The 22,842-nt window shown below is 37.5% G+C and overlaps 1 protein-coding gene across 1 annotated transcript; it reads left to right on the top strand.

Moving 5' to 3' along the window:
- The first annotated feature begins 1,571 nt into the window (after window positions 1-1,571).
- Window positions 1,572-19,925, top strand: LOC146162662 (uncharacterized). Its single transcript, XM_083384213.1, has 9 exons — window positions 1,572-1,673; window positions 5,897-6,306; window positions 8,453-8,581; window positions 9,556-9,610; window positions 10,051-10,152; window positions 12,789-13,016; window positions 13,940-14,029; window positions 15,014-15,086; window positions 18,442-19,925. The coding sequence occupies exons 2-9, from the start codon at window positions 5,911-5,913 to the stop codon at window positions 18,569-18,571; spliced, it is 1,203 nt and encodes a 400-aa protein (XP_083240339.1). The 5' UTR covers window positions 1,572-1,673; window positions 5,897-5,910; the 3' UTR covers window positions 18,572-19,925.
- The last annotated feature ends 2,917 nt before the right edge of the window (window positions 19,926-22,842 follow it).

Below are 22,842 nucleotides of genomic sequence, written 5' to 3' on the forward strand. Positions count from 1 at the left end.
AGGAACAGGAATATAATATAGGCTTCTGTGTTTTAATGATACTGTATATGAATTGATTTTGAAGATAATTCGTGTTTGTTAGATTTTCTCCTGTTTTACTGATAGATTATTTTTGATGTTCCGACTTTTATCGGCGTCTTTGCTTTTCATTATTGTATTGTAAAAAAACGATATTGTTTATTTTTCTTACAGACAAATGAAATTTGATTTATTGGATTAAAGAGATATATTTTTAACGAACCAGGCGAATAATGGGCGTGCTCTTGGTTTCAATTTATTTTGCACCAAAAATGCATAGCATCATTACATTCGGCCCCTTTTTCTGCATGGAAAAGTCGTGTAAAAAGCAATCCGCGCACAATGGTACATGCGAGTTCTAACCCAGACTGTTAGAACAGCTTACTTTACCTGTACAGGGACAACTACTGGTTATTTGATCTTATCAAAAGCTATTAGCGAGCGGCTGTTTTTGTAAGGCCACTTTTGGTGTGAGCAGACTGCTAAGACTCTGTAATTAAACCTTAATTGCCGACACGAGACTTTCATACAAAAGGCACGTTCTTCCAATTTAACTTAACTGAAAAAAGAGACTCTTACAACTAAAGTTAGTTTGATCCGTCCCATTAACTAATCTAGGTTCGCCTTCTATCAGGTTTCTGCTTGTTGTGACTCTCGCTTACTGTGACGTAACAAACTTGCGCTTGTTTCGTCACCATGCGGCCGGGTTTGAAACAAAACAAGTCATCGGATGTTGACAAAAAAGCTCCAGGTGAGACGTTTAGGGTAGCAATAGTTACTGCAGTCTATAAGGTTGGTTAACTTTACGCTTTAATTGGCGCAAAAAATGCAGGTATGCTTTTACCCGGTCTTATTCAACAGTAACGCGAACATAAAAGCAAACAGTTAAGGACTAAAAAGCAAACAGTTAAGGACTAAACTAAAAAAAATGACTATTAGTTTGTTTGGAAAAAGCTTTCAAATTATGACAGCCAAGTTTCTTTGCGGCAAGAACTAAACATTATTATTCATTCAAAACATTTAACTAAAGAGAAAAGCAAGCTTTGCCACATTTGCATTTTAGGGTCCAGAGAGCAAACCTTTTAACAACGTCTATGTTTTCTATAAATAAATTTTCCATTGTAATTGCTCTCCAGCATACCGCAAATATCGTCAAAGGAAGTGGCTTTTTCGGTGTGGAATTATGCCTGTTGTTCATTGACATACCTCCTGCCTTTTCGCTGCTGTTTATTTTTTGTCACTGGCCTATGTAACGGCGACTTAAAACTAAGCCGAAAATTGCAAAACGCCATTTGCAAGGCAGAACCAAACAAACCCTCGTGATCCGACAAACCGCAATTTTCGACAGCGAACCTATACTTGGATAGTTTAAGGGCGGTGGGCTTTTAGAACCCGTTTTCTTCTCAAATCGTTTTTTTTGTTGGGCGGTATGTTATTTTGAGAGAAAATAATTTAAGCACATCTTTATGGTAGTTACAATCAGATCAAGTTCTAATACATAGAACTCTAAAATTTACTTTTAGCCTGGAATTCCTAAACTTGGTTTGAATTAAATTACTGTTTTTTGAAGTAAAACTCGCCTCGGAAACAGAGTGAAAAGGAAAGCTCATTAATTTTGAAGTGTGAATGTCCACAGTGCAAGGAGTGGCTAAAAGGTACATTTGATTGTCTTAAAAAATGCCTAGCTTTGAAGTGGCAATGAAACTGTTCTTAAATATTATTATTCATGCACGATTTTAAAACAAGACAAAAAAGTAAGGCACGACTATAGTACCAGATAATGACAGTGGAATAAGCTTAAAAAGCGAAACTTTATCTGTATATATATTTTGTCTGTCATATTGGATTTTTTACGGTTGTTTCCAGATAATGACAGTGTACGTTGTGGATACGCGCTTAAAAGGGAAGCTTTAGCTATGTAGATAGTTTTCCTGTCATCCTGGATTTTCTGGGATTGGTTTCAGGTTGCAATTTACGCAAAAAGGTTTTGATACGATTCCATGGAAGGCCTAGAAGGAAGCCCTAGTAAGACAACAGGGGACGTGGCGTTATTTTGCACAATGTGTACGCCAAAATGTGCAAAAAAATGTGCGCACGTTTTAAACTGCCTTCAAAAAGTGGACATTTTAAGTTAGATTTAGAGTTAAAGCTAGACTTAGAGTTTAGAGTTAGAGTTAGAATTAGAGTTTTTCAGAATGTGCACACATTTTGAGATAGAGTTGTGAACTTAAATCTAAACCCAAACTCTAACTCTAACTCTCTAAACTCTAACTCAATTATAACCCTAACTCTAAACTTTAACCCTAAACTCTAACTATAACTCAAACTTAAAAATGTGCGCACATTGTTAAAAAAAGTGCGCACAATTTTGAAGTCAGTTCAAAATGTGCAAAAAATGTTCGCAACCCCGTCTCTAGTAAGAGGCTATATAAAGTTGATTGACGCACGAGTTTCAATCGCTCTGGATGTAATTTGGTGGATTAAGGGGCGACTTTAGGCTTACGAGGGTCACGGTGACTTTTACCATCTAACTTATGTAGTTACGCATGTTAGCGTCTTGCAAAAATGTCAGGGTACGGGCTGCTGGCTATTTTGCGAGAGGCCATTAAAATGCCTAATGGTTTTGAAAAGGCTACATGAGATCTTGCCGAATAAATGGCGATTCCACATTTTATTTCCTATATCAACATCAATGTGTTTAACATCAGGTTTGGCTAAAGCTACTGTTTAGAAATTTAAAAATGAATATATATAAGTATAGAAACTGCGAATCTAATGCTGAAGAATGCAGCTGTAATAGAATACCTTGGAGTTTAAATTAAAAAAAGGCGTTTTGGACCTTTAGGGCACCTGACAATTCGCTTAATCTAAACAGCGCAGTTAAAACAAAGGCTTACAGCTAATTTCAGCTAGATTTAGGTTTAAAAAGAGTGGAAACAGTTACCGGATTTATAATTACTTGCTTGGCAGTATTGCAGTAAAAAAAACAACTCTAAGTCAACTTTGGAAGAAAGATTTGAATAAAGATTGTAAACAAGTTCCTCAAGTCAATGTTGGAAAACTTATATAACAACCGACATTTGCCATAAGCATGAGACATCGTTTATTCCATTCGATCGCAATAAAAGCATTGATGTTCAAGATTGGGACATTACAAAGGAGAAAGGCGCATTACAAAGCAATTTTAACGACGAACTTCGTGTTATTCGGATCCGCGTGGTTTTCCGAAACGATTACCTTCGCGTTTTGCGGCCAATTCATATTTACAAGTAAAATTGGACGCTATTGGAAAATTTATTCATTTTTTCTTTAAGCTTTACTTGGGCGGTTTTAGCCGACGTGTATTTGTCGTTTGTTTTGAAAGGTTTTTTTTAAACGAGTGGACGAAATTGAATTGTCAGCAATCAGTCAAAGTCAAGGACGTTTACAGACAAGAGGCTTGATGCGATTTTTATCGATAAACGCTAGTCTCTTCAAATATGGCTTACCGAAAAGAGAGAATGTTTTTGACAGATTCGGTTAGTCGTCGATAACGTTCAGTGTACTATGATACGTAAACCGTTATCGTTGGTTAAAAAGATACTTCAGAAGAGCTAGATCAGTGGTTCCAAACCTTTTCTGGCTTGCGGCACCCTACAAAAATTATAAATTGTTCGCGGCACCTTTGCTCGTATTTTTCTGAGTGGTTAACTGTAACGTTACAATAAACGAGATTGAACAACACATTAGCTGTGCAAAAAGGTGAGGAAAAACTTTTTGCACTTTGCACACAAAAAATTGTATCAAGAAGCTCACCAATCGAGCAAAAATTGGAATCTGAAGAGTTTGAAATATCTCTCGGCACCCTTGAGCGTTAAAAATGGCACCCTAGAGTGCCGCGGCACCCCGATTGAAAACCAATGGGCGAGATCAAATAGTTGTTAAACACGTATGTGTATGTATCTTTTATTGACTGAATGAGGTACCGTAGAGCGCCTTTTAATTGAGTAGGTGCATCTTTCATAAACGAATAAAGTGAGAGGTGAGGTCAATTTAAACAAAGCAAAACAAGCATGTAAATTTGCGTTGCAAGTAAACATGTTTTTCGAGAAAAATTGTTTTTTTTGTTCCCATCTCAAAGTGACCTAAAGTGAAGCCGCAATTAACGGCCCCGTTGTCGTTTTAAGAGGAAAAACCGGAGACCGCTGACGGGCGTCGGGTTTTATTTTCCGCGTCGAAACAAAGTACACGCGTCAGCCCGAATACGTCGATATTCGTTTATCGATTTTTGTAATTTTTTGTCGGTTTGCAAGCTGCCCCGTACCCCCCAAACCCGTCAGACAAAACACGTCATAATTCACATCGCGATTTTGTTTATGTTGTTGTTATCGAACGAAAACTGAACGCGATCGCAATCTTGGCCGAGTCTTTTGTGCTGAACGGAGATCGTTGATTAAGTACGGACGCCGGAGATACCGGCTTGGTTTATTAACGGCTGGTTTAGACCAGGCCCGGCATATTTGACTAAATTTTATAGCAAATGGTCAGTTTTTTCATGAAATAAGCTAGACTTATAGCAAAATTTTTTTTTGCCTTAAATTCTTTTTCTGTTATTGGCAGCCTTTTAGCCGTTGTATAGGCCAATAGTTATATTTTTTGTTTATAAGTTAAATGATGTAATAGTTCGGCAAGACAAATAGTTAAAGAAGTCTTGTTCTGCTATAATTGCCCTGGTTTTGAGAAATTTGTGATAATTAATTTAATAACTGTGAAATGCCAAATAAAACTTAGTTTCAAAATAGTAAGAAGTACAAGTTTTAACCATATTTTTTGCAAGTATTTCCGGCCTTATGCTGGGCTTCGCAGCAGCGGGTATGGCATTCTTGGTTGGGGATATCAATATTTTGACGCGTAAAATATACCAGTAATCATTAGTAACACGTATAAACTACATTTATAGTTTTGAGTTTTATCTATATTTTCAGCAATGAATATTTCCACTGATGGCGCATTTTTAAGTTGTGAATTATATGCAGTTCGGTTTGCTCTGTGGAATTTGTAAGCCATTAAGATAAATTTGTTTTCAGAACGCATATACCTTTGCATATTTAACATTAAAATAAATTAATCGTTCTTTCGGAAAAGAAACTTTGTTTGCCGTTTAATATCTACATTAAGTTTTGTTTCATAATTACATGGAATTTTGTTTGTACTGTTAGATGAGTAGGCGATTTAGATTGTTCAACGAGAATTACACGCAACTATGTTCACCAATGAAGGATATTAGTTTATCTTTACAGGATTGTGAAGCAGAATGGTTGAAGGTTGCAGTTAGACGTAGTAGGAATATCAATGGACTAACGTTACCTATACTTCTAAATGGGCTTTAAAATTTCTGTTGCAGAATTTTTTTTTGTTGTACAACTTGTGCTTTGTTTAGCTGTACGACATTGATGGCCTTGCAGAATTAACGCAATTTGGCTTTCTTTTCAAATTTTAGGACAGAATTTTAAACCCAGCAGTTGCAACTTGCAAGGCAGTTTAACGCGATTTTGTCAAATTTTTCAGAAATCGTAGGTATTTGAAGCACAACGATTGGAGGTTTTGTTAGACTTATAGTAAGTATAGATTACATTTTTAAGATAATGGTTGGAATTTTCAGTTGGACGTCGTACGAATATCAAAGCCCATATAGATAGACGTTTGTAGGCTTTGATATTTCTGTTACAGGATTTATTTTTTTGTTTTAAAAATATATGGCTTATAATTTTTTCAGCTGTACGCAAACTTTCACCCCCCCCCCCCCCTTCAATTTGGCTTTCTTTTAAAATTTTAGAACAGGATTTTAAACCCAGCAAAGTTGCAAGGCATTTTAACGCTATTTTGTCCCTTTTTTCAGAAATCGTAGGTACCATGCGCCGCTGCAGGGGCACGTTAATCTCGTGGAGAAAAGATTCGCGAGGAATAGCGATTTCAGTTTTATACCTTGTTGCAATCGCAGCAAACGCAGAAGCTTTCTTCCAAGAAAACCGTAAAGCGATTAATCAAAGATCAAAACTCTTTCTTGGGGCTCAAGGCAATCAAGAAGAAGTAGAGACAGTTCTCAGAGGTATAGCCTTACTCCGGGAGGATTTTGTAAGAGGAGGAAACATCCTCCTGGACTCGCTCCTGAGAGGAGGAGTGAGAGTAAAGAGGGAGAGCGCTCCTCCTGCCATTGTTCCGGCTCCGTGTCTCGAGAGGCGGCAGAAGTGCAAGAGGAAGAACTCGACTTGCTGGAATGCTTACACGGCCGTGAAAAACAAGTGCAAGGTAACTAGGCATTTTTGCAATTTTATCTAAACTGAGTTTTTAACTTAAATGGCTGGCAAGTCGATTTCTTCTAAAGCAGTGGTTCTTAACCTTTGGTAGCCTGTCGAACCCCTACGTTATTCTGTAAGCGTTCGTCGAACCCCAAATTTTCGCTCAGTATTAGTTTCTTTCTTCTAGCAGCTGAAACTGGGCATATTCAATTATAAACTTGCATTTATGTAGGTTAAATTGGCCAAACTTTCAACTTGTAACGTTACGTGACACCTTGGCACATAAAAGAGATTCGAATTTAGCTTGAAATAACAGCATTTATGTTTCAGAGAACGTTTTCGCCGAAACCTTGAAACAGCTGCGCCGAACCCTGGTTAAGAACCACTGTTCTAAAGGTTTAAAAATAGAATTAGCTCCACAAGACAACATACCAATAGAAGAAACTCGTTCTTCCGTTATGTAACTTCGTTTACACCAGAAGCGTTTTTTATCTTTCTGAACGTTTGGTTTTACTTTTTTTCTCTGCTAACCTTTTTTTTGTCTAAAAAAATGACACATCAGTATTAGAAATACTCAAAAACGACATTCACCAAACGTGGTATTACTAACCTAACGCGACATGTGTTTTTGTTCCGAAATTACCATAAATTATTCCAGCCATCGCCTGTACCGATTTGCCTTATTAGAGCCCCGAAGTTTGAAAACACAATGATGTAAGGCTTATGCCAAGGAGTAAGTTATTATTCCTAAGAGATCGTGGCACCACTTTAGGAGGCTTTTTGACACACAATGACCCAGACTGCAAAACGCACACGAAAATCAAGGACTAGTGAAATGTTGAACTGCTTAAATTTGGTTCTAAAAAGGATTGTTAGAAACATACACCAGAATCTATACAAAAAAGACAGTAGGATATTTCATATAGTGACGAATATCCGATAAATATATGATCAGAGACGACACCCGACGCCAAATGCTTGTATCGTTATTAATGGAATATTTGAGTGACGAATACAACTATAGACGAAACAACATTACGTTTGCACGGTTCAAAAATACATTATAGTAGAAATGTCATTTGATCGGTCTTGTCCTAACTTTTGGGTATCGTGATAAAGCACAAAGTACCGTACATCCCTATAGTAGCGACTCCAAAAACCCAAAGACAGGTAAAATGACACACACGATGCGACAAACATGCTTTTCCTGTATTGGCATAAAAAGTAACCCCAATGGGATTGCGACACTCACTTTAGGAAGCTCTGTGACGCAATAAAGGCCATCGCGACGCTCCCAAACAAACAGGAACAAACAAGGCCGAGTTGGCTGGCTCAGCATTTTAATTCGATTTGACAGCGGATGTTAGAAGGGTAGACGAGTCCTATGGGAGATGAGTTCTATTGATCGTTCGTAAACTGTTTAGAACCTGTAACCTACTTAGGCCCAACAGCGCCTGGGCTTCGTGCGTTTAATGATGACTATAAGGTTCACGAGCTCGATCCAAGCTCTAGAAATTCGTTGGATCGAACCTTAGGGTTTGTGAGATCGCGGAGCTTTCTCTTGACACCCATTACGATAAATTGAAATCCAGTCCCGCAGATTACACTAAAACTTTAACGATTTTTAGGCACAAAAATTGACAAAATACAAACTTTTGTCTAGTAACTTTTATCTGCAAATACTTGCAAAACAATGTTGCCAGCATCTGCCCGGTTAAAAAAGACACCAACGGTTTATGAGCAAAAATTTTTTACCAAAAAAGTTTCTTCGATCACAGCTCCGAATATAAACAACGTATTGTAAAGCAGTGACAAAATATTGCTTAAAACAGGGGCTCGTTTTACTCACTAGTCCCCTATCCTATACTCTCCCCTTCCCCCAAATCTTAGACATTTCAATCTTAACCCTCCTACCCCCTTTCCCAATCTAAGGCGTTACGTCGGAATCGTTTCAAGTGTAGCTCGTTGCTATGGCGGGTACTTTCACGCAGTCCAACACGCAGTAAAGCATAAACAAATTTAGACCATAATCCATCTTAAAATAAATTTACAAAAAAGAAGTCAATGTTTAAAAGGGTAAACTTACAAAATCAGGGTGGTTAGGGGCGATTTGTCAATTATGAAACGGTTTACTTTATTTGCTTGTTGTGACGCAGACAAAGAACGCGCGATGCGTCGCTGAACCGGGCGACATCAAGAGCTGTGTGGAAAACATCGATTTGCTGAGGTCAGATCGCTTCTGGACTTCGGTGAAGTGTGGATGCTCGCCTGATCTATCACTCAAGGTATACTCATGTACAGTGGCAGATCTAGGGGTTGCAAGTGGCATTGCCCCCCAAACTGGATTTTTTGCGTAAAATTTTGTAAAATGCTTTTAACACAAAGGCGTCCTGCGTCTCATCGCGCCCGCGAAAATTTAAGTTTTGGCAACATAAAGGATATACAGGCGTTTTTTTAGCTTTCTAATGTAGATTTTGCTTTGAATGCAACACCTCTGCAACTTTAAACTTTAGCAAATTAAACGAACTGTGTGGTGTTTTCAAGGTCATTATTTATGTTGAATTTCGTGGGAACATATCACACGTTTAAATTTATCGATAAATATTAACCATAGCACATTTCATCATGTTATTCCTTGTGCTTGTGTTTTTAATGGTAAAATAATAATAAACTATTTTTGTACACATAATATGTATTCGGTGATCAAGCCCTTCTGGAGTTATACCGGCAACGACACACACTATATAGTGCACAAGATACCTTAAAAAAGGCTTACCGAACTATGTTGCCTTTGTTTCTTGAAGACTGACTGATTTCAGAAAGCCCCTCCGAAGGCATCTTGTGGCACCGGATTGTTTTTCATTTTTCTCGTCTTAATAATTCATATTGTAATCGATTATTTCAAATAAGTTAAAGGCCTCTCCGAAAAAAACAAAAAAATTGGAAACCTATGGTGAACAAATTCTTCGAAGTCAGTATAAAAGTCGGTGTCATTGTGTGAGTGTTCCAGTAAAACAATGCAAACTATTGACGTCATAATGGTTAAGTTTGCGGTCAGTGGAAAGAATTCACTTGTTATTGTACCGGCCATGAAGAAACTTATTGACTTTTATTAATATGACGACCCCTCTTTATTTATGCTTTTTACATTTAAAAGACGCTTACTTTTAATAAGTATATCTGAAAGATTTATGGCCATTAAAAAGAGGCAACCGAGTGCAACATAAATAATGTTCCCAATTTTTCTTATTTTGTTTAGAAAAGCATAAAATGCAGCAATGCTCGGAACCGCATCTACTCCAATCCGTGCTACGGTGGGTTGTTGTGTTCATTTTATTTGATGTATGTGTAAGAGCAATGAGAACGTTTAACAACTGTATCTGTTGGTGGGAATATAGCTGGCCTTTAATATGCGCGGAATTTATTTAACAATGTTTTTTGAGACCATCAGCTTGAATGAATGATATTTTCCAATCAAGTTACATTCATGTTTTGCAAGACACCGCATTACAACTTAACTATAGCCCATTTCAAGGTCAAATTCACACTATAAGGGAAAAAGTAGTAGGATTTAAACATAAGTTTACCACTGCGTTACCAAATAATCTTTAAGAAAAAAAAGAAACATAGTGAACGGGGCGTTGAACGCAGACGATAAGATTGGCTTTCGACTTGAAGACCGAAATAGAGATGTTTTAACCCAGCTTAAAGCAACCCAAATGTAGAATTGGTGTTAAATGCGATAATTGAACAGAAATGAGCGCATCAGTTGGCGTGGATGGGAATACGCAAACAACTACAACTACAACCTCACAATACAGCACTACTGTGTTCGTTGCAAGCGAGTCGACGACAGGTTGGTGCAGCGCGTACGCAAACGCATGCAAACGCATGCAAACGCACGTCGCTTAACTGAGACGTACGTAAAGTAGCGCATGTCAATGCACGAATACGCACTTTGCTGAATCTGGTCGTAAATGTGCACACGCCAACGCATGCCAACGTACATTCTCGCACGCAACCGGTATCGTACGCAATAGCGGCTGAATGCTTGCATGTTAAACGAGCGTATACGCACGTCGTGGAATCAAGTCGTACACTATGTTGTTCCAGAGGAAACCCTAACGAATGTTATACGCGCGCATACGCACGTATGCGATAGTGGAGGAATACGACCAAACGTAACGGACAAAGTGAAACACGTTACAGAAAAATCACCATCTTTATGCTGTAGGAGCACGGTTTCTAAGTTAACAAAACTAAAACAAATAAAAATAAATTTAATGACAATATAAAACATCTTACTTAAAACAATAGCGCTGGTATAGAATCCTACACTTTTTTTTAAAGTAACAAAACGAGTTGTAAAAAGTGTAGATGTATGATTGTATGGGTAATTAATATAATAATATTACTTGACTCACCTAAACCCAAACTTGCACCCTAACCCAAATAATGTATATAACTGTTAAAATTTTGGATCTACTGAAAAGCCGATTAAACTTTGAGGTAACAAAATACTGGTCGGTATTTTTCCACGAGTTAAACGCTGCAACTGACGAAAAATTATTTTGAAGGACCGAAAATCTCATTTATTACCAAGGTAGTGTTGTTGGTCTCTTTTTTGTCTAAATAAAAACACCTCGCTCCGAATTTTCAAGTCCTTGCGGCAGCCAACTCCGCACTTCCTTAATCTAGTCCTACAGGAGCTGGTTTATACTTTTAACCATTTTGAAACCAATTTCTGGCATCCTTACATTTCCTAGCAGCTGCTTAGAGTTAGCAGGACTGCAGGAGACCGCATTTTTTTCGCGTGACCCTTGGTGAATCTATTGTTTGACGCACATCAGGTTTTACCAGTAGCACCACCAGGGCTGCGGAGTTGGTCGGACCCGGGACTCGAGTAACATTACCCGAATCCCAGTCCAAAAGTTTCGAAAGTGATAAGGCCACAAAATATAGTGTAAAGGTGGAATACAATATTGTGAAAAATATTCCCAACATGTACGTTGATGAGTTATTCGAAACCCTTTAAGTGTATTGCTGAATATCCACCTTATTTAGTTACGTAAATTGGTGAAATGCAGGCTGTAGAATCCGAGCCTAACTCGGGACTCGACGAAATTGCAAATTTGGCGGAGTCGAACTCGGGACTCCAGTCTGACCCAGGTTAATTCTTTTGGCCAAAGGACTTATTTATGGGTTATTTTTATCCGACTCCGCAGCCCTGAGCAGCAAATTATCATTTCCCGTTTTACAACGCAGGGTCCATTAATTACCTGCGCGTGCACGGGATATTTCCATTCACCAGCAAGCATCGAACAACCAAGCCCTACCGTTTTTCACGTAAACCGTTTGCTGTGTGCGAAGTTGCATAAAACGCAAGTGTTGCGAAATGGTGATATTACCTTAACGAGTACCTCTCAAACTTTGGTCAAGTTTTTTTTTTAAATAACCATTTTTAAAATAACAACCAGATCATTCCCATATACACGACAAACTCTGCAATAGAACGACATAACTGTATGCTTTTCCAGAAAATAACGCTTTTCTATTATAATACTGTAAGCCATTATTTAATGGAACTCTTTAGATTTAGAATATCCGATTTAAATTTCACCAGAAATCATAAAAAAATAACTAACCCTACGGCTTTCATCTTAAATTTTAAACTACCAATATGTTAAAACTCAATGACAAAGCACTATTAACAAATTTATCTAAGCTGTTACAACCCATAATATGAATGAGATGTTGTCTCAGTCACCCGTACAAACGGTAAGTTTTAAAACTACAGCTAAATTAATTTTCGAAGAGGTTTAGGACAAGTTAAGCTATTTGGTTAAAATCTGCTGACAAAAAATCACATTCTTACGTGCCATGATCAGAAGTTAAATCCTATCGTTCCTGCGTTAGCTAATAATACTAAGGGGCAATATTTCCATTTCTCGCACAATTTGCGTTTTCTGTCAACTTCGGTGCCGGGTGCTAACCTTGTTTTTTTATTGGCCTAAGTTTTACAACCACGTTTAACATGTTTTGTGTTATTGATGTAATTATGGACTTTCCCTGTGTTTCTAGCATGAGTACATTTGTTGCATGTTTGTGCATAAAGTAAAACCTTTTTTAATGAATCGCAGCTTGAAGTATTTCTGTCGTATTAACGTGACTGATCTTGCATCTGTTTAACTTAAATTTGAAAAACAAATCTTGATTTAAAAACGTTCCAAAAGGTAAAGTTGTTTTTTAAATCCTTATTATGGAGCATAATGGTTAAATGTTTGAGTTAGACGTTTCTTTTAAATAAAGAGTTATTCAAATCGTTCAAAATGCTACCTACTTCTGCATGGGCTTTGCTATTCTTAGCAAATCTTTATTACTTCGAAACTTTTTGCTAAACTCACCCGAAAAAATAGTTGCAACTTTTAAAGCAAAACTTGCTAACATGGCGCACAACCGTCGCTAACCACTCCTCTATGACGTCACACACAGCGACGCCGATACGTGACGTCACTTCGAGTGGGGAGGGCGCCGACAGCGGTCGGATGGCGGAAGCGACCGTTGCTAAGCAACCGACCGAGGAGGAACTTTTAAACTTCGACAAGTCGTTCGCTTTTGACCAGCGGAGGGAGGGCAAGAGCAGGAGGCGTCAAGGTCAGACAAGGTTGCGGCAGAGACCACGTGTTGAACCTGATCCTGTAACCACAGCCGCGAGTTTTGGTGAGTTACGTTTGATTGGTTGTTGGAAATTGACCGCTTAAGGAGGTTTATTGCTGTTGGGTAAGAGTTAAATATTTAAGGTATATGTTTTTATTCAATTTTATCATACTGGTGGTGGGTGGAGGCTGAACTGGATCAGGGGTTACCAAACTGCTTTCATATGGGCCCGTATAACTGTAACGACTGACGATCAAGGGCAGATATAAAATTTTGTGTCGAATTTTGATGACAATCCTCATTAGACAGTGTTTTAAATAAACAATTTAAACATAACATAAGTCTAAGTTGAGTCGTTTGCAAAACTAAGAAAACATAGGAAAATACATTTTAGCTTCCATACGGCAGTATGCCGCTGCCGGATAATTTATCCCCGAAGGCCACATCCAACCTCGGTTCGTATTTTCGTGACCGTGTTAATGAATTAAAGGTTTATTTATTACATCAATTCTATTATTTTACAAAGTTCTAGAATGTTTTTCAAAGTAGTTAAAACTACATTTTGCCCGACGCGATTTACCCAGTTTCGAATTGAGTAACAACACGGAATTATTTCCAGTAAATTTACACAATTTACTTAGTAACTCACATTGTGATAAGTGCAACCTTTTGCAACAGTTTAAATAGTAACTTACTTTTAGCAAGTCTAGTTCCTACTTTGGATTAACGCACATGTTACGTAGTACAAGACAACTACAACTTGGTCAGTATTTGTTTAACTGTACTATCACAGGGTCTATAGCGATTCTAAACTGCTGTTATTTACTATTTAAACTGTTGCAAAGGCTATACTCCACTTTTGTTTGGTGTTTAACGACCTGGCACCAAATAAAAAGTTCTCAAAGGCTTCAACAAGCTAGGTTTACCTCCATCAAAAACTGCCATTTTACAAGTTTAAGTTACATGCTCCTTTTCTACGTTTACAGGTATTTTCACAACAAATGACGTCGTGACGTGGCCGACGCAAAACGCAACGGAGCAGAACGCTTACCGACCGCGATCAAGCATGACGCTACGTAAGTTGCTTTGGATTTTGACTAATATCCAGTGTTTTTAATAATTCTTGAGCATAGTGCAGTGTTTCTCATTGTTTTTGGCGGCGACCCAAGTACAAAGCTTAGGTATATAACAGAGAAGCTTTGGCGAACCAATTATCTTTCACTTTTTGTAAACTTTTAAAACATAACACAGTAGCGTACTAAGTTTGAATTTATGAGCCATTTCTTCGTATTCCCTTCGAAATTTTCTTAAGTATTAAATAAATATTACTCAGAATTAAACTCAATAAACCTAACCGTTTTAAACTATCAGTCAGCGACCCTAATAAATCATACCGCCACCAAATTTTGGCTCGCGGCCCCTTGATTGAGAAGCTCTGGCCATTTTGGCTGTGCTGCCATGCATGTGCTTTGGATAGCAATAAAAAACTCCACCTTTATGAATTATACATTTGACGTTGTGCACACTTATTTTGAAAAAAATCGGATGTTATCAATAAAGCCTTCCATTACAGCTCTCAAGAGAAATGCCTATCTTGACTTGGGATCTGATATGGAGTCACTTTGACATAAATTATACATCTAAATTGCTATTTTTAAAACTAAAAAAATAGCTTTCAAGTTTAAAGAGCCCCCGTGGTTCCTTAATTCTAATTTAAGCTCATGTCGTCTAACCTCATAATTGCACTCGAACTGTGTGGCATATTGACGATTGAATACATTGTCATTTGCTGTGTTTTAAAATCGCGAAACATAAAAATTACGTGGCGCCAAAAAATCAGCATTAGTTCAATATTGTTGTTGTTTTGTTGTCAGAAATCGATTTTTACTATTCCTAAAAAAACAACTTAATTTTATTTGTTTTTTAAAACTAATTTAATCTTATTTCAACTATTTTGTCACAAATCAATTGTTATTTTTGGTTGAAGTCATTTAATTCTATGGTGCTTTGTAATTATTTTGTGTTGAAAATGATTACATTTGAATTCCTTTTTTTTCTAGAAATCGTCTGCATCGTGGTCGGTGTCTTGGTGATTATAATGCTTCTGATCGGGGTGATTGTCTTGCGCAGAAGGTAAGTGCACAAACGTAAAATAATGAGTGAGTTTCACACTGTGAGTATAGATAGGAACATTTTTAACATATTCATTCTCGATAGTATACAATAAGTATTATTGTATTAAACTCTATATAGTTTTCTTTTTTTTTAAACACAAGAAAAGTTTTACAATTTTTTAGTTTTATGGCCAGGAAGCCAACTATCGATAATATTACCGAGTATAAGTGCAAGAATATTCTGTTTTAAATAGCAAACAATTGTAATTTAAAATAAAAACAGCTATATAAAGGTTTAATTTTGTCTTTCGAGAGAATCCTAAAAATTGATTTTCCGAGTATTCTAACACATATCTGAACAATCATACTATAACAAAAGTACAAAGAATTATTACAACTCAAATACAAAGAATTATTACAACCGAACGATCCGCAAGAGACCTAATTGGTCTCAGCGTATTGCTAACACTCTATAAATAGGCCTGATACGCTTCAAAGTTACCGATTAAAAAAAAATAAAATGGCAATAAAAGCACAAGAAAACAAATATTATTAGGAAAGCTCTCATGCAGCTAACGACCATTTACTTTTGTGTATGGCCACACTTCCTCCTTTTAAAGCCGAATATGGCTCGGAAGTCCGCACAGAATATAACATCGATAAAAATCGTAACATAGTCGGGGCACTTTCGGCATATTTACATTGATAAATCACATACCTTGCATATAGAACAGCGGTTCTCAACCAGTGGGCCATAGCTCCCTGGTGCCATAGCTCACTGGTGGGCCATAAGAACATTTGAGGTGGGCCACAGACCAATTTAAAAAGCTAGATTTAGTTTCAGTTGTGTCATTATATTTAATTTTACCGGAATAATGGCTTGGGGGGAATTAAAAAGGAATGTAAATTTATTGTTCAGCCACAAGTATCTCACTAATGCACGGTTGAATAAATAATCTTTTTTGAAATATGTTCTGCTGTGTTTTGTTCTAAACCTATTTTAAAGCTTTTTCTTTCATAAAAATTCTATTGGGCCACAGAAATTTTTTGCAACGTAAATGGGCCACGAAAGAAAAAGGGTTGAGAACCACTGACATAAAAGGACACAATTCACAAATGTTTTGCACGGTTCATTTTTGTGCACTCCAATGAGTAGTTGCTCAGGGAAAAATTACACGATATTCGTAGTTTCATATCTCACCACGCGCTCACGTTGTCCAAGTATAAACACGTCACAGGACACAAATAAAACAAGTGGTACAGGGTTTCCGTAGCCTTTTTGTAGAAAGTACATTGGTTCGATTTTATTTTACGAAACTAATAAAGGGAATCGTTTGTTACAATTGCGCCCAAGGGAAAGTTAATCTGGAAGCTTCTTAGCTTGTTTTCGATTATTGAATTGGACAGGTTACGATAGACGCTTTCCCATGGCAGACGTGCACCCCCCAACTTAAGGTCCGGCGCGTGTTTGATCGAAAAAAATGCTGAACCGCCATTAACCAACTAGCGACACCACGTGGCCAAATTGTATCGCGTGAATTTCACAATAACAGTCATTGTTCTCAGGCGAAAACACAGATCGGTAGACGCAGCGTCTCGCTACACCTTCCAAATAGCATTTCCACTTTTTCCCACAGCACCTCAAGCCCAGGCTACAAAGCGCGAAACGATATTTACTGCGAATCTGAAACCTCGGCGTGGGCCGACATATACGCGCCATTGTCGCGTCACAATCGCGATTGTTTTCGCCCAGGTTTAAATGTCAACAATGCCGGGCCTTTGAGCGGTGTGAAATACTCCCAGGGTAGGGTTTGAAACGGGGTTGGGTTGCTATTGTGGTCATTTAAACACATGTCCTCGTGAAATGTGCGGATTAAATGGTCGCGTCGCGTACTCGAAAAAGCTAAAAGCGTCCCGAGTCGTTTTCCCACCGAAATGCGCGCGCGCGCGTCGTTTTACACGTCACAATACAGCGCTTTGTCACTCGAGATTCGCGCCGAGCGAGTTGAAAAGGCGAAATGTCGCGCCCGGAACATTATAGCTTCGTGTTATCGCGCGAAAGTCGACACCGCATTAAAGTTTAATGGCGACAAAAATGTAGCAGAAACAAAAGGCGTTTACTTGCCGGGTTTAACTGCCTTTGTTTTTTTCCTTTCTACATTTAATGATAAAAAAAATAATCGCAATATTATATTTAAAGTAGAGTAAGGACCTGGTTTTAAGTGAATAAATTTACCCCAGAAATTATAAAATTAGAGTTAAATTTTCATCCAGCACCAAATTGCACTGCTTTCAGATTATTTAAAAAATGTTAAACAGGTTTTTTATAAACGACCACAAGTTTGTTATTAAATACACTACATTTTAGCCCTAAGTTTTCTCTGGTTTTCTAATGCCGAGCCACTTATTCGTTTTGAAAAAAGGGAAAAGCAAGTAGATTGAAGGAAAAATAAACCGACCCTAACTTTTTTATATTTTACTTGTCGAACAACGGCAGCAAAATGTTTCATTTGATGTCCTTTAGCAGGGTTCAACAAATTTTGTTTATAAAGGGCTGGATAAGAACTTTACGATAGCGGGCGGATATTACGCTTATAGTGTCAAAATTTATCACGATAACGTTGAAGGAAAGTAATATAACTAACTATCTAGCAAAAACTGTAATGAACCTTAATAAATTGTCATACAGTTTTAAAATTTTAACAAAATTTAGTCTTGAAAAAACGACCACATTTCAACAGCATATTCTTAATCCTTATTAAGAAAATAAGCCGAGGGCCGGAAAAATCAACACCATAGTTTGGTGACTCCTGTCATGCAGCTACGATTATTTTTCAGTTGTTTTACCGTTAAGATCTTCTTTTCAGTTTTTTTCGTCCTAATCAATTGTAGTTCAGTTGAAATTTTCATTAAAATTTATTTTTAAATTGCACCTGACAGCATTGCACCAATATACTTCATCATTCTTTATTATGGAAATATGCGAAGGGCCGGTGGAATTAATACCATTAACATCTGCCCTACAGCAAGTATTATTTTACAGCCATTTTACAAAAGGGCGATGACTTAGGGTTTTTACGAAATCGGTCGACAAGAAGGCCGGATATAACGTTTTGTATCGAAATTTATCACCTTGATTTTCGTTAAACGAAAGAAATATTATTTAACTATGCAGCACAACTGTAGTAAACCTTAATATAGCGTCGTTCAGTTTAAAATTTCATCGAAATTTAGTTTAAGATTGCATTCGACAACACTTTAACTGTACACTTGGGCGCAGACCAGTAGAATTAACACTGCGGTCGTAGTTTAATGGCCCCTGACATACAGCAAATATTATTTTACAGTCATTTTACAAAAGGTCTTTTTATCAGGGTATTTTCGAAATCGGCCGACAAGAAGGGCAACTATACGTCTGGAAAGCAAAGTCGTGAAGACCGCAGCGACGCCACCCTTATGAGTGGATGCCCGCACGACAACGGAATCGCCACCGGGCCCCTCTAGCGCCACCTCGCACAGCCGCTTGACAATGTATATACGCCGCTTGAGGAGCTCGTAAGCGCAAATCTGCCTTTCTACGAAAGTGTGAAACGCTAAGCGAATTTCGATAGTACAAGTTCATATAATGCTTTTTGCGTGGCAGTTTTTTTTTATATAGTGCGCCAAGGGCGTTGCTTTTACTGTACGTGGGAAGGATTTGTTAAAATTTCTACATATTTGTAAGAATCTCTTGACTATTCTTTTAAGCATAAACCTTCGTAAAAGGAGTTTCACGTAGGGCTTCTGTCTTATTTTAATACGCTAAAAATGGACGAATTTTGAATTTTTCAAGTGGTAAACTGCATTTGTGCTCACTTCCCGCAAAATTCATTATTTTTTAATTGATTTACGGCCTGGTTCAATGTTTGTCGTACTACGCTATTAATTTGGGCCACGAATTTTCCATAACGGTCCTGGAAAGAACATTTTTGACTCACATTTGCATTTTTTTAAATCTATTCTTGTCGAACAGCGACGTCTAGCGTCAAATCAAAAACATTATTTCGGACACTTGGTTTATCGTTCAGCCGCCAAGATTTAAAGTTCAACCGTCTTTAGCAAAATACTAAGCGTTCGATTTATTTTAAACTATTGCCTAGTACCGCCACCGCTTCGAAAGTCGATAATTAAGGAACCGTTTGTCTAGCATGACGTCAATATGTGATTTAATTCTGGCCAATGACGTCAATGCACTTCTGGTAAGTGAATGTTTTATTATTGGCCCGACCAATCATACATTTCATTTCCACTCTCAAACGGACTGTTAATTCCACCTTAACACTTTGTACTTGAAACTAGAAATACGGCTCTTGTTATTATCTACGCTTTTATTTTCCTTTCTTTTTGCGTTTAAGTTCCTTACGTGCGCTTTACAATACATCTTATAGTTGTTGGAGAACCGCCGTACTCAAGCATTGGTGTAGAAATGGTACTTTTTTGGGATGCTGATTAAGGTGTAACAACGGCTGGTAGAAAAAAAGTCTTTAAAAAGCATGCTGTCAATCATTTACTTTCACTTCAGTTTCGTATCGACAAAAATGTTTCGTAGCAATTTTTTTATTGAGGTGTATTTCAGTTTTGGAAAACTTTAGCGTGTTACAATGCTTTTAACCGTACACAACGCTTGTTGATAGCTATTTGTTAAACACGTGCTTTGTAGGGCCTGTTCTAAACTCAAATTAAGTGGCTTGTGTACCTATCAATTGTGTCAGTGTGGCGCCCAATTATTATCACCAAAAGTTCTTCATCGATTTTTGTGTTTTTATCACGTGTTACAAGTTCCTATCGTAAATAAACGTAAACCGTCGTAACAATTCGAGATGAACTGAGACTCGAATGCTTGCAAAGGCCCATACAATTATTTGGGAGCAAAAAAATAGATAACTTGTTTAACATTTACAGCAAAATAATCTAGAAATGCTAGCTTTGAGGTCAGATAAAAAATGTATATAAAATTATGTATATATATATTTCGCCGACAAAGGCGACGTCTGTTTATATTACAGTTTGCTCTTTTTTAGTACAGTTGGTTTAGATCTTTATTATAAGCTTTGTGGTTCTGTTTGGATATGTATATCTTAATACAAATTACCTGTTGAAATGTATATACATATATATTTTAACATCTTTGTTAAGTATCTGACCTTAAAACTAGGATTGGTAAACCACTCTGTTGTTGCCTACCAGGGGTCTGAGGTTGACATTTGCTTTGCAAGGGTCGAGGTGATTATACATAATAATAAACCACACATTCAGCGCAACATCGTTTAACACCGCACGATTTATATAGTAACAAATGAGTAATTTAAAGTGGATTGCAGAGCAGCGGAGTGAGTTTATTTGGCTGGAGTTCGGAACTCGAATAACACTACTACTCGAATGCCGAGTCCGACGTGCGCAGTAGAATAAAGAAATCGATAATGTACAGACACTGTAAATATTGGGGGTGACAGCAAAGGTATAGGAATAACATTATTAGATGAGTTACATAACACCCCCGTAAAATTTGCGGTATATCCATAATTGATCCTCTTTTAGTTACGTGAACAGGTGTAATAAAAAAAAATAATAATGCTATATATAGCAGGACACCCATATACGTAACAAATTATAGGGATACGACTCGAAGCGTAATCTATATTAATTTCTAAAGTGCGTGTTGAGTGACATGACAAGTACTTAGTGGTCATTGTGGTGACCGGGATTTCGTTTCATGCTATAGTTTGTTGCAGAGCTAAGTTTTCGAGCCGATAACCCAACGAACAAAAACGTATTTGCTTTTTTTTAGTTTTCAAGCTTAAACCATACACGACTAGGACCAGGTAACGCAAGTCAAATTGGTGGTGTTAAGAAGTTGTCTGGAAGCAGATTGTAACAGTAAGCAGCCTAAGATATTTTGCCAACAATATCACAAACGTGTTTGCGTTTGTTTTGGGGATAGATTAACGGTAAGCAATATTTATATATATATTGAGGTATTTGTAAAAATATTGAGTTATCCGAAACGTTCAAAATGATGCCTACTTCTGTATGGGCTTATACGTCTAACTACAACATCCAGCCATTATGCTCCAAAAGTTTTAAAACAATTTATGGGCAGAGCATTTTGAGCAATTAAAGAAAATAACAACATAGATCGGTTTTAACTTCGAAGCGGGAACCAAATATATGCAAATACCAAATAAGGCAGAAATACATGCAAACTAAGAGTGTAAAGCCAGCAGCTGAGGTTTAGGTCTATATCATAAGACGGGATATTTTAAAGAAAATACAAAAACGTGTTTACGATATAAGACCATGACGGCAGCTTGCAACTACACTGAGGCAACAATAGATTCGAAACGGCGAGATATTGAATTTTTGGCCAGAATCGAATAAAATAAAGACTCACTGCGGCGGACACGGATCCCTTTTGTAACGCTAATCGATCAAAAATCGAGTATTTTTCCTTTTGTTGCGTTTATATAGAAATCGATCGACAACAAAAACCAAGTTACGGCCGCAAAATCGATCAGCAGCAAAAATCGCTCGAAACGCGTTGAAATGAGTGCGTTTGAATGGGCCCGGAAAATCGATATTTCCCAATCTGGCGAAATTCAATTGAGACGCTGAAGAACAAGGACCACTTTATTGGCCCCCCTCCCCTTGAACCTCTCAGGTCAATCGCCGTGGGTGGCAGCTGCTTTGGCTAACGCGTGGGCAAGTGTTGTATTTATAGTTTAAAGCGGGGATCGAAAAAATCGTTTTCCAGCGAAATTAGGTTAAGTTCAATTTGTGTTCAACTTTCATGGTTCGGTATTAGTTTCTTACTATGATAAAAAATAATTTTTTTATAAAAAAATGATGATTAAATAACTGGTGTCTGATCGGAAAGTTTACCGGTTTTGTATCGGTTCGGAGCCGATACCCGATGCCGACAGTATCGGCTCTCGGTACAAGAATATTTCGTGATTCGCGCAACGACTTCCACCGTGGAAGGTAAATAATTAAAAAGTAGGGTTAACTACGAACTATAATTTTCTTAACTGTGTGAAAAATTAGAAAAATACCTTCAACTCTTTTTAATCTCGTCTATCTTGCTTGTTTAAAAATAGTGATAACGTCATTTGGTTTCGAATTGGATCGCGGTACTTTTTGTTGTTATCGGAATAAAATGTCAAATATAGGAAATCCTTGTTGCATGCAACAACACACCATTCCTTTTCTTACTGTTCCTATCTAATGAAACCTGAACACACATATGTGTGTTTACAACTGAAACCTAGCCTTTCTGAAGCTGCTTTTTGGCCAAAGATTACGTCTTACATATCATTAGTATACCGAAAGCCACTGCAGATTCACCGAATCTGTCGATCATTGATGCAAGCAGTGAAAACTTCTACTTCTAGTCTGCCCTGCTTGCATCATTGATGGCAGATTCGGTGAAGAGTCTGCAATGGCTTTCGGTAGATTTTCCTATCTAATGATGAAATATTTAGTATAACACGCTCGTATTTTTTGGTGTTCGAATGCCAGAATAAATGAGCAGATTTAAAATACCTTGTGTTTTATCGTGCATTTTTACTTTGTATATCTTTGCGCGTCATCTCTTTGCTGAGTGAAAATTACGGCTCGAGCTTGATTGATTTTGCTGTAATTCCTTAGAACAGGGGTCGCCAAATTGCGGCCCGTAGGTCAGTTAATCCGCGCCATATTTCCTTAATGAAGATAAAATACAGTTAAAATTTTGTCAAATG

This window comes from Ascidiella aspersa, chromosome 3 (assembly GCF_963924565.1).
Source record: "Ascidiella aspersa chromosome 3, kaAscAspe10.2, whole genome shotgun sequence".
NCBI lineage: Eukaryota > Metazoa > Chordata > Ascidiacea > Phlebobranchia > Ascidiidae > Ascidiella > Ascidiella aspersa.

Excerpts from the sequence above, each read along its gene's own strand:
- LOC146162662 (XM_083384213.1), top strand. The coding sequence starts at position 5,911 with ATGCGCCGCTGCAGGGGCACGTTAATCTCGTGGAGAAAAGATTCGCGA. Across the intron at positions 6,307-8,452 it reads CCGTGAAAAACAAGTGCAAG|ACAAAGAACGCGCGATGCGT; the intron begins GTAACTAGGCAT and ends GTTGTGACGCAG. Across the intron at positions 10,153-12,788 it reads TGCAAGCGAGTCGACGACAG|CGACGCCGATACGTGACGTC; the intron begins GTTGGTGCAGCG and ends CGTCACACACAG.